Genomic DNA, 12119 nt, shown 5'->3' with positions numbered 1-12119 from the left:
ATGGACTACAAATGCCCGCTGAAGTCAACCCTTTCCTGCCAAGGTAATTTTGGTTTTCCTACTTCCATGAAGAATTTGATTTGAACTTTGATTAGGAGGTGGGACAAAGGGCTCCAGTGACCCTTAAGTCCATCCTCTGCCTCCTAAAGTAAGGTTAAGTTGTACATAGGGGGCCACAGGTCGACTATCTGAGCAGTCAAGGTGTGGCCCTGCCCATCACTGGTGAGACTCTAGTTGCAAGAAGTTCTGACAAGCTGACAGGACTGTGTGACGTCTCTCTCCGGGGGTGGAGTCTCTCCTCTGGCTAGGCCAGGCTTTAGGCTTTCTCTTTACCCAACATGAGCTTACTGAGGGAAATTTCAGTCTCTTAGGGCCCACTGATAGCCAAAGCGAGGGTCACAAGTGTCTCTTTAGAATACCTTTAACCCTGTAGGCTGGTGACAAGGTGGCCTCTTGGGGAAGAGAAGACCTTGTTGGTTCAGGGAGGCACTGGGCGATCAGACTCCATGTCAGGAAGGCCTCCTCCTTGCAGAGGCGGTAGAGCAAGTCCTCTGGACACAATGCCTTGCTGAGTCTTCTCAGCTACAAATAAGGAAAAGAGAAAGTTCCCTCTAGCTGGGAGCCCCGGGTTTAGCAATTGTGTCCCCTCCTCACCCCCCTTCCCTCCCGCCCAACCCAACCATTTCAGGTTTGCATCCCCCAAGCCAGGCCTTTATGACCGGCCTGGTGCAGATCCTCACCAGAGAACAGGCCTCCTCTAGAGAGAAGGAAGATTCTCGTGCCTCAGGGGCGAAGTACCTAAGCCAAGTTTCTGCCTTAAAAAAGAGAAAGCCCACTGGCTGCAATGAGCATGGGGCTGCTGCACAGTAAAGAAAAGGTCCTCCAGAGGCTGAACCCTAAAGTCTAAGTCCAGACTTCCTACTTGGGGTAAGGAAGACAGTCCTGCCACTGAGGCCTTATTCTAGTTCAAGCTTTCTTCTATTATTATTATTATTGTTATTGTTATTATGTTTTTTGTTTTTTGTTTTTTTTTTGAGACAGGTTCTCTCTGTGTAGCCTTGGCTGTCCTGGACTCACTTTGTAGACCAGGCTGGCCTTGAACTCACAGCGATCCACCAGCCTCTGCCTCCCGAGTGCTGGGATTAAAGGCGTGCACCACCACGCCCGGCCCCAAGCCTTCTTTTTATGGAAGGGAAGGGGAAGAAACACATACACACATCACACTCCTTCAGGAAAAGAACATCCTCTCATCGGGAGGTCACAGGGCCAGCGGGCCAGCACAGTGGCTATTTAAATACTCAGGCCTACCCTTCCCTTAGGCCTTGACGTCAGGACTGCTCTAGCCCCACCCTCCTGCCCCAGCTGGAATCAGCACAGGCGCAGAGATGCGCGTATTGCCTTCTGGGATTGGTAGTTTTCCCATGAAGTCTGCGCTCCGTGAAGGAGCGGAAGGGAGTTGTCACGGACTACAAGACCCAGCGTTCCATGAGTCCTGTGGGGGGAAAGGCTGGGAGATTGTAGGCGTGAGCTCCAGCTTTTAAGTAGTAGTTTGGCGGGGGGCTGATAGGGGCATCCCTGCTGGAGTTACTGGCTCCCGTGGTGTGGTGATTCCGGAAAGGGAGGAAGCACACTCACTAGAAAAGGAGCCTCGGGTCTCACGCCCTTCTAGGACATGCCCCTCGTGGCTGAGGGAAGTGGCTGCGCTGCATCTCTTGGTGAAGGGACCTGCTCCTACCGCCGTGTCTTCGGACTTCTTCCTGGAGCCTCCGGACGGCGGTCCCCGCGTGCCCGTGGGGCCTGGGCAGACTGTGCTGGGCCGCGGGCCGCTGCTGGGAGTAAGTGTGGGAGGTGCTCTAGGACCTGGCAGCCGGAGTTTGCTAGGCTGAGGCTCGGACTCCTGTCCTAGGGGACTCCACGCTTTGGCTCTGCTTGTCAAGATTTTACAGGTTTGGGCAGGCAGTACGTCGGGTAAACTCACAGACATTTCTTTTTGGTGCCCGTAAAAAGTACCGAACGAGTTAACATCATTATCATCCTATCCGGCCTGGCAAGATGGAGCCAAGTCCAGGTTGAGCTAAGGTCGGTTATGAGAAGTAAAATGTAAACAGCAAATAAACAAATAAACACGATTAGCTTTTAAGGGTGAATAGTTACGACAAACGGCTAACATACGTTAACTTACAAAGCTTACGATATTTCGGTACTGTGTAGTCCATTACAGAGAACGTTAGTCACCCAGTGACCTCCCCTAGGATAATTTCTTTTATCCCTTGGCCCCCTTCTGCAGGGCTGGTTGGCCTTACCAAAATAGTAGTAGTTGTTTTGGTAGTATCAGTAGCTAACCCTTAAGTGGTCTGGGTATCGAACCATCTAAAGAGATATTTTTAATCCTGTCAGAACCTTTGAGTCACGTGTTTTTTATTAGCCTCCTTCAGAGGAGAAAGTTGAGTATAAACCGGTCATTAAAAGGTGAATCGTGCCGGGCGTGGTGGCGCACGCCTTTAATCCCAGCACTCGGGAGGCAGAGGCAGGCGGATTACTGTGAGTTCGAGGCCAGCCTGGTCTACAAAGTGAGTCCAGGATGGCCAAGGCTACACAGAGAAACCCTGTCTCGATAAACCAAAAAAAAAAAAAAAAAAAGGTGAATCGTTCTGAAACTGTATGCTGTGGTATTCAACCATTTGGCATTGCCACAGGACATGGTATTTACAAAGGTCACCCTAGAGAGCCTGGCAGTCGAGTAGAACTATCACAAGGGTCTGGAGAGATGGGTTTAGCCATTAAGAGCCTGTAGCTTCTTACAGAGGACTGAGCTCAGCTCCCGGCACCTGCGTTAGGCAGTTCACAGCTGCCTGTATTTCTGCTTCTCCAGGCACTGTGCATACACACGTGCATAGCCTGACACGTATGCATATAGAATAAAAAATAAAATCTTTTAAAAAAACCACACCTAAAAAAACTCCGTTTTAAGTAAGTTTATGCTATTTTTGGTTGGCTACGTTTATAATGATTTCCCTAAGTATATCTGTGGCTTTACCAACCTCCCCACCCCCCCACAATATCTTCTATAGTGACTACTTTGTGTGCACTGTTTTGCTGATTATAGCACCGTGGGCATGCAAGATGAGTGCGGCACACGGGGCCTTTGCCCTGTAGGTGTTTTGTCTTGGAGTAGAGGAACAGACCTGGGTCAGCTAGTCCGTGAGTAACGAGTGTTGCCTGGTTGGCTAATCCTGGGGTGTCTGCATGAAACCATTTGTATTAGCTTTAAGGCTATTTTGGGAGTAGGAAAAGTGGTGCTTCGAGGCTGCCTTTTGTATGTAGGCTCTAAAGGGTGTTTGTGTGTGTGTGTGTGTGTAGAAATATGTATGCATGGCATAGTATTGATGAAGAAGTTCAGAATTGGCCTCTCTCTCTCTCTCTCTCTCTCTCTCTCTCTCTCTCTCTCTCTCTCTCCTCCCCCCAAGGTGATTGATTATTTCAATCTTTTTGTAACACCCTGTTGCTTTCCTTAGTTTGTTAAACTGCACAAAGGTCGGAAAGAGTTTCCTAGGAAGGTGTCTTCTTTTGAATGTTGGGATTAAACCCTCGGTGAGCTTGTTCTTCATCCAGTGGCCAGACAGCCGAGACTAACCTGTTAGCTTGCTTCAGAGGAGCAGGAAATCCCAGTGCTGATGCAGACTACAGTGACTTGGTTAGGAGAGGGGTGATTTTGGCCCACATTTTATAAACCCTCCAGGGCTGCTTACTGCCCTGTTAGTGTGGGATGAGCCTATCTGATGACTGGGTTTTAGAAGTGGCAAAGGCTAGGGGCTCAGCCAACACTGCCGTTATTTCCCACCTGAGTGCTAGTCTCTGTGTCCTTGCTGCCCTGTCCCGCATCTCCTTCCTCTCTTCTGCCCATCACCACGTGCCTTTTCTGCTCCAGCATCGATCGTGAGGGTGATGCTTCTTTGTCCAACATGTTAGCCAAAGTGTTTTGTAACCTCTGCTTCCAGGCGGTACTTTCAGTGCTGATATTGTTTGCTCTAGCTGTTGATTCTTTGACTTCTTGGAGGATGTGTTGTTGGTATGTCAGAATTTAGGTTATTCTAAATATTTGTTTTTAAAGAGAGGATCTCACTACATTGCCCAAGCCGCCCTTGAACTTGCACTTTTCCTGCCTCGTTTTCAAGAGCTGAGGTTATAGGCGTATATGTATCTAACAAAAACCCTTTTTGGGGGTGGGGGCGGGGTCAAGACATGATGTTTGTAATGAAATAAATCGTGTGTCCACTAGAGGTCACACTATACTTTTGTATTATTCAAAATAGCCTTTTCTTCCTAGTGTTAAGCTTACTGAAAAGATAGATAGAGATTGAAAATATCCATTGTTGCTTATAGATAGCATTCAAGAGGAAAGGAGCCTCAGGTGGACCAGTAGAGGAACCATCTTTTTCTTTTTAAAGATTTATTTATTTATTACATATACAGTGCTCTGCCTGCATGTATTCCTGTATACCAGAAGAGGGCATCAGATCACATTATAGATGGCTGTGAGCCACCATGTGGTTGCTGAGAATTGAACTCAGGACCTCTGGAAGAGCAGCCAGTGCTCTTAACCTCTGAGCCATCTCTCCAGTCCAGAGGAACCATCTTCACACACCATGGCTTTATCGGGGCTTTCCTCTGCTAGAGACTCAGTCTGTAGTAAAGTAACAAGGAGATCTTGACACTCAAAATAGAAATAGGAACTTTTCTCTGCTGCGGCTCAGAGTGAGTTGCGTTTCCATGACTGCTTCTGAATGCTTCTACGCAGGCGTGGCCACAGTGTGAGTGTATTGTCATGCGTGTCGTTTGTTTTTACTAGTTAGAGTAAGGGTTTTGAACAGCGTGTATTCTGAGAGTGACTCCCCAAGCTCTGTAGATGCTCTGGGCTTTCAGTATCCAACTGTGTGAAGTGGGCAATAGCGACAGCAGCTTTATGGTAAGTCTCGGTGTGTAGTCTGCATGTAGCTATGCAAATGAGAGTGCTGATCTGTCCTCCTCAGGGACATGTCACAGAACAATGACAGAATCTCAAAAAAAACAAAAAAAAATTTTTTTTAAGCTAGGATATTTTACTTCTTTGAAATACCCATATTTTAGATGAAGTTTTTTTTTTTTTTTTTTAGATGAAGTTTTGAAGATTTTTTTTTTCCTAGAAAGTATTTTTTCAAATTACTTTGTTTTGGGAAGAATTACTTTTTGTGATCCTCATACTGCTTGGCTCTCTGCATTTCATGTTAGGAAGTGTGGAAGTGCTGCTACGTGATCTAAAAAAATGAATACTGATATGTGGCAGTTTCAATGTTTTTGCAGCCTTAGTGGGTGTAATTGAGAGGAAATGTTGGTCCTGCTGTATGTAATGCTGGACTTCAAGTACCTGATAGTAGATAGTAAGTGAACCAACCATAAGATGGGTCGTCTGATCAGAATACAGTTATTGCTTACGGTGTTTCTATCATGTCTAAGTCAGGGATAAAAAAGTTAATCCCAACTATTACGATTACAGTGAGGTGGGAAGGATGCTTGTTCTCAGCATTTAAAAGGTGAGCAGTTTGGACCTTTGATGTGGGTAAATAATTTTGAATTTGACCATAATTAACTCAAAACAGGAAGTAATTATACTGAAGACATAGATGCTGATCTGTCCTTCATTGTAAATGTTTCGCTTGGGCTGGTTCCCTCCTGCCTTCTAATTCATTCATTCATTTATTTATTAACCGTCACACGTGGCCCAGAATAGAAATGCAGGGTGCTTGATCTGCCCAACCTCGTGGTCACACCCTTCACATTTACCACTTAATTTAAGGCAACCTAAGCTTTTATATTCAAAATGTTTTCTGACCAATTATATATATTGGATATATTTTTCTTATTGGTAAATTTTATCGGCAGGAATCCTCTCTAGGTGTGTTCCATGTGTGTTGGGGGGATTGGGAGGGTTGGGGGGCTAACTAGACCACAGGCTTGCTTTTGGTAGGCTTTCTCTTTCATCACTTTGGTAGGTCCCCCTCCTCTTTGCTGTTCCACTACCGGTTAGTCGAAGGCAGTCATTTGACATTTAGCTGTTGAGTTGCTAATTTATTTAATGTCTAGCCTACTAATTTCATAAGCATTGCTAAAGGGCTTTGTTTATCTTTTCAGGAAGTGACTATATTTGACTTTTTTTTTTTCCCCTTGTAGATAACCGACACAAAAGTATCTAGAAGACACGCCATTCTTGAGGTGGTGGGAGGCCAGCTTCGAATCAAACCAGTGAGTGAGTCTAACCCTTTGCCCTCTAACACCTGACTAGAGAACCCTGTTTGCTCTAAGGCTTGGGAATAGGGAATTTATGTCAGAACCCATTCTCCTCATACTTGCAAGGTCAGTATCTAATAGTCAACTGTATTTTTCAAAGTACGGAGCTGAATTTGGATGGTCAGATTTATGGAAGATGATTGCCTATGTGTAAATTGTAATTTTGCTCAGAACTGGATATGCCAAGTAGGTTCCCGCAAAAGTACCTGTAACCTGGGTAAGTAAGGGCACTTCCCATGTAAGTGAGAACCTGCGCCATGTGTGTCTGTAGCTGCAGTGGTCAGGGGAGCTGAGACAGTAGTATCCCTGCAGCTTGCCGGCAGCCGGTCTAGGTTCAGAGAAGCCGCCTCTCAAGAGAATAGAGAAGGCTGTGATGGAGGAGGAAACTGGAGATTCTCCTTGGCCTCCAGGGCGCATGTGCAGCATTCCCCTCCCTTAAAAAACAAACAAACAAACAAACAAAGCTGCGACTAGGCAGTGCTCCTTTTCATGGGGTCAGATGGGGGAGGGAGTAAATTCACTGAGTGTTAGAGGATTTTGTCAACAGGATTCTATGGTCCTCTGTGTAGAGTTGAGTATTTGTAAGTTGTAGAATTTATTCTGTTTCACTGTGGATAATTTTCATTGGAAGCATTTTCTTCAGGCTGAGCTTTTAGTCATTTTCTCTGTAGTCTGAGCATCAGTGCTTTGAAGGGGTGATCCCGAGACTACAAAGCTGTTTTCCTTCAGCTGCAAACTACGCTGTGTAGGAGGATGAGGTGTGTCTGAGGGCCCATTTACTGTGGAGTGGCTTAGTTGGTGGTGAAATAACTATGGAACTAAACCCACTGACTTTTGAGATGTAAGCTAGTTTTGTGTTTTCACCCCACCCCCAGCTTGTGCTCTACTTCCGAACTGTACCTTAGACCTGTGATTTCATTGTATTTCTATTTTATAAGTGATTACTTCATTTTACACAGATTTTACACATTACTTTTCTTTATTATACTATGCTGAACTGTTGTTGTAATAATAGCCTTTTAAATTTACTACTGGGAAAACTTTAAAGTAGAACCGGAATTACCCCCCCTCAACCCTGAATAAATATAACATTTGATAGTTTTGTATGTTCTGTGTTGTGCCGAGTGCCTTGACAGTATGTTGGTGTCTCAGGCAGCACTCCTGGAGCTCCTGGCCACCTGGGGTCTTCTTCACTTTCTTACTTTTTTCAGTTGAGAGTGCTTAAGTTCACTGGGTATGAGGGTTGGGTTTTGTGTCTCTAGTATTTTCTGGACTGTATAGACAGTATCAGGTTCTTAATATAGTTGAATGCATGAGTCAGTGCTGTGATGAGACACATAATGTGGGATTTCTGGAAGTAGATACATCATGGTTTTTATAAAAGTACTTACTTTTCAGTATCCAATTTCTAATACCCTTTTAGTGACCTACCGTGGCTCAAAACAAAGAAGTCTGTTGTCCCTGAAGCACCTTAAGGGAAGAGTAAGGAGGAGTTCTAGCTCTGCTTCTGGTAACGTGTTATTTGTTTAGAGTTACTTGGTTCAGAAAAGCAAGGGTGGATAATAGTACATCTGGCCCCAGGGGGAAGAGTTGTGGCAACACTCAGCATTCTGCAAGACTCTGATTGATTACTTGTAATAGATGGAAATGAAAGGAGGACTGGGCACCAGTACTTTAGTTTTGGATCGGTGGATCCTTTAAGTGGTCTTGATGGTTGGATTTATTATTTTTTTTAATTAACCCTTAGACCTTTTCTAGATTATATTGTTGATAGTCAAATCTTGCAGATAGAGAAATAAACCAATATAATTTTTATAATATATGTAAAATCTTAATTACATTTATTTGTTTGTGTGTGTGTTTGTCTATGGGCATGTGTGTATGTGTGTGTTTGTATGTATGTGGACATGTGTGTAGAGGTCAGTTATCTTCCATCTCGTGTGACCTGGTAGCTGAGCTCAGGAGGCGAGGGCTTTACTGCGGAGCCATCTCACGTGCCCAGGGTCGTGATCACTGTTACACCTCCTGTTATTTTTGCTTTTGCTCCAAATAACAGCTGAAATATTTCAGGTTGCAGAACAGTGAGGCGATCCAGTCAAGAGCTTAGTGTTTCTGTTTGTGAATGAGTTGGTCAATAGAATTAAAAAAAAATATGAGTAAGGCCTACATTTTTTTCATGTTATTTTTTTTTACTGAATGCTAAGAACTTTCAACAATAGTCAGTTGCGACTAAATTTTTATATATCAAAAATATATTATTAGGAGACTATCCTGTCTACTAAAGCATGGAGATTTCAAGTTTATTCAAAATCTTCCCAGTGTTAACTAAAGATATTTGAATTCTAAAACCTAGAGTAGTTAAACAAAATTTATTTATTCATTTAATGTGTATGTGTTTTGTCTGCACGTATGTCTGTGTATCATGTATATGCAGTGCCTTAGGAGGCCAGAAAAGGGCTTTGGTTCTCCTGGGACTGGGGTTAAAAATGCCTATGTGCCACCATGTGAGTGCTGGGAGTCAAACCTGGGTCCTCTGCAAAAAACAAAACAAAATAAAAAAACAGCCCATATTTGTAATCACTGAGTTATCTCTCCATCCCTAGAATGTTTCCTAGATTAGCTCTTTACAGGTGCTTAGCTCTCCCTATAGTTGGGTGAAAAGTATTCAGATAAAAACAGCTTAAGAAAAGATTATCAGGGACATTAATTCACTTTTCTTGTGAGTAGATCTGCTGACTTATGATTTGATGTTTTAAAGCAAGCTTTCGTGATTCCTTTGGATATGCTGCTGCATATAGACAGTCATATAGATGTATACATACACAGACGCATATATACACATATATATGTAAATATAAATATGGCTGGCCAATAAAAAAGGATGGGTGACTTAAGTTGGTATTGGGTACAGGGAAGTTGTTGATGTTTCTACGAAAAAAATAATTTAGCATGATGTGTAGAGGAAGGGGTCTCAGGAAGAGTTGTTCTGTGTTAGAATCTATTGGAAAAACCCACAGATTTTACACTGTTCTGTTTGCATTGCTGTAGGTTGCATCATTATATAGAAAGGCTTCTTTTAAAACTTAATAGTAATAATGAAAAATAATATTTGATTTATGGAAATAGACAATTTTTTCTTGATTACATTTGAGATTTTTAAAATTACTGTGTGTGTGTGTGTGTGTGTGTGTGTGTGTGCGCGCGTGCGCGCGCACACGTGCGTGGGCATACATACATGCACAGCACACATGTGAAGATCGAAGAACAACTTGCTAATGTTGTTTCTCTCCTTCCTTTCGGGTGCTGGGGATCAAGTTTAGGTCTTCAAGCTCGGGGGCCCCGTCACCCGCTCACACTTCCCACTGGCTTGTATCTGCAGTTCTGAGGTGCATTTCAGAAGGCATTTTACAAATTAGTGTTGAGGAAGCTATCTTTGCTAATTAGAGGCAGTCAGTGAAGAAATATGATCTAAAATAATGCAGTAATAGTTGTTGATATGTGCTCAATGATCTTCGTGGAAGGAAGTAAAATTGTTCTTCCCAGACAGCAGAAAGAGAGGGGTGATGCTTGAGGGATTTGATCATCATCTCCTGCCTCGTGGTTCTTCCACTTTTAAATTGCATCAGGAATTATTAGGGGGAAATAAATAGCAGAGAAGTACTGCTGCCAGGGACGAGTGCATTTTGGACAAGCAGTGGGGGACCATTCCCAAATGGAGAATTATTTAGTTTTTTTTTTTTTTTATCTTTCTTATGCAGTGAGTAATTTATTTAACTAATTAATTGATAATTTTGCTTGTTATCTTGGATTACTTCAGAAACGGGAGGTAGAGCCCCTTTCCATGTGTAGATGATTATGGTACTAGGTTCCTTGGCTTACTAAACTTTTAAGTGTAATTTTCTACTTAATTGTTTTTGTTTTTGTTTTTTGAGACAGGGTTTCTCTATTACACAGAGCCCTGGCTGTCCTGGACTCTCTTTGTAGACCAGGCTGGCCTGGAACTTACAGAGATCCTCCTGCCTCTGCCTCCTGAGGGCACCACCATGCCTGGCTTACTTAATTGTTTTGATACTAAGTTGTGGATTATTTAATATTATTATTATTTAATATTCAGTTGTAAATTTTACAGTCCTGCTGCATCACTATATTCTTTTTAAAATTACTTTTCTTTTTTTTCTTTTATTTATTTAATCACTTGACAGTCTGATCCTAGCCCCATTCCTCCTCTCCTCCCTGTCTCACCCTCATGCCCCTCCCCCAGTTCCTCCTCCTTCTCAGAGAAGAGGAGGCCCCCAAGGGGTACCAGCCCACCCTGGCATCTCAAGTCACAGCAAGACTAAGCACATCCTCTCCCACTGAGGCCCTACAAGGCAGCCCAGCTAGGGGAACGGGATCCAGTGGCAAGCAGCAGAGTCACGGGCAGCTCCTCCCACCATCGCTTAGGGGATGCACATGTTGACCAGGCTGTGCATCTGCTTCATGTATGTAGGGGGTCTAGATTCAGCACATGCGAGCTCTTTGGTTGGTGGTTCAGTCTCTGTGAGCCTCCCAGGCCCAGGTTAGTTTACTCTGTAGGTCATCTTGTGGTGTCCTTGAGCCCTCTGGCTCCTTCTGTCCTTCCTCCCACTCTTCCACAAGAGTCTTCAAGGTCAACCTATTGTTTGGCTTTGGGCCTCTGCATCTGTTTCCATCTGCTGCTGGGTGGAGCCTCTCAGAGGACAGTTATGCTAGGCTCCTGTCTGCAAGCAGAGCAGAGTATTATTAATAGTGTCAGAGGTTGGCTCTCTTCCATGGGGTGGGTCTCAAGTTGGGCCAGTCATCGGCTTGCTATTCCCTCAATCTCTGCTCCATCTTTATCCCTGCACTACTTGTAGGCAGAACAAATTTTGGGTTGAAGGTTTTATGGGTGGGTTGGTGTCCCCCTCCCTCCACTGGGGGTCCCACCTGGCTCCAGGAGATGATGACTTCAGGCTCCTTAACCCATGCTGTATTCTTTCATTGATTAGATCCATACGAATCCGTGTTTCCATCAGTCCTCTGAGAAGAGCCAGCTCTTACCAAGGAGACACATGAGTGGTGCTGGTTGCATCCTGGGGATAGCTTTTCCTTGCTACTCAACAAGTAGGCTTTTCGTGTTTTCTCTACACAATCTGAAGTGGAGATGGAGTGTACTTTAAGGTAAGATTGCCTGGTGAAATGAGAGTAGGCAGTGGTATTTGTACCTGATGCCTCTACCTTCAAATGCTCCAGTGAAAATCCTTCAGGTTTAAGCTGTATGTGGGTTGTGGTACTCACACAATTTGCATTTCTGCAAAATGTTTGGCTTTTGAAGCTTATGCCTCATGATGATTGCTCTGATGCGTGCTACTCTCTACCTTTAAATTCCTAATGTTCCCATCAAATGCAAATTAACTATGTTTCCTTGAATTTTTAGCTTTCTAATTTTTTAAGGTACTAATTCTGACTCATATAGTTGAATTTTTTTTTTTTTTTTTTTTTTTTTTTTTTATAATAACACCATAAGGTGCAGAGTAGGAGAACTGAAGAAGTTAGGTAGCAGAACGACTGTACTGAGCCAAGTTAACATCACACGCTAGCGTGTGAGCCAGGGTTAGGCAGTCATTTGGCTTCATTTTTCAGACTTTAAGTGACAGAGTTCAGATACCACACCTGAAAAACTAATTGGAAATATTGAAATATGCATTATTTATGATATATGGCATATATCATATATATTTCTGAAAATATACATTTCTTGATGCTGCTGAGGTTTTCATTTATTTTGGAGCTTACCT

At 43.6% G+C, this 12119-nt stretch overlaps 1 protein-coding gene across 1 annotated transcript in view; it reads left to right on the top strand.

Moving 5' to 3' along the window:
• The window catches only part of Aplf (aprataxin and PNKP like factor), a 49916-nt gene continuing 37797 nt past the window's right edge, over positions 1-12119 (top strand). Inside the window, 5 exon segments of the mRNA XM_051154670.1 lie at positions 1-43; positions 1546-1835; positions 6208-6279; positions 11331-11382; positions 11385-11502. Coding sequence (XP_051010627.1) covers positions 1-43; positions 1546-1835; positions 6208-6279; positions 11331-11382; positions 11385-11502 — 575 coding nt within the window.

Source organism: Acomys russatus, chromosome 13 (assembly GCF_903995435.1).
Source record: "Acomys russatus chromosome 13, mAcoRus1.1, whole genome shotgun sequence".
NCBI lineage: Eukaryota > Metazoa > Chordata > Mammalia > Rodentia > Muridae > Acomys > Acomys russatus.
Note: the sequence above shows the minus strand (reverse complement) of the source record. Positions and strands in the feature narration are given on the sequence as shown.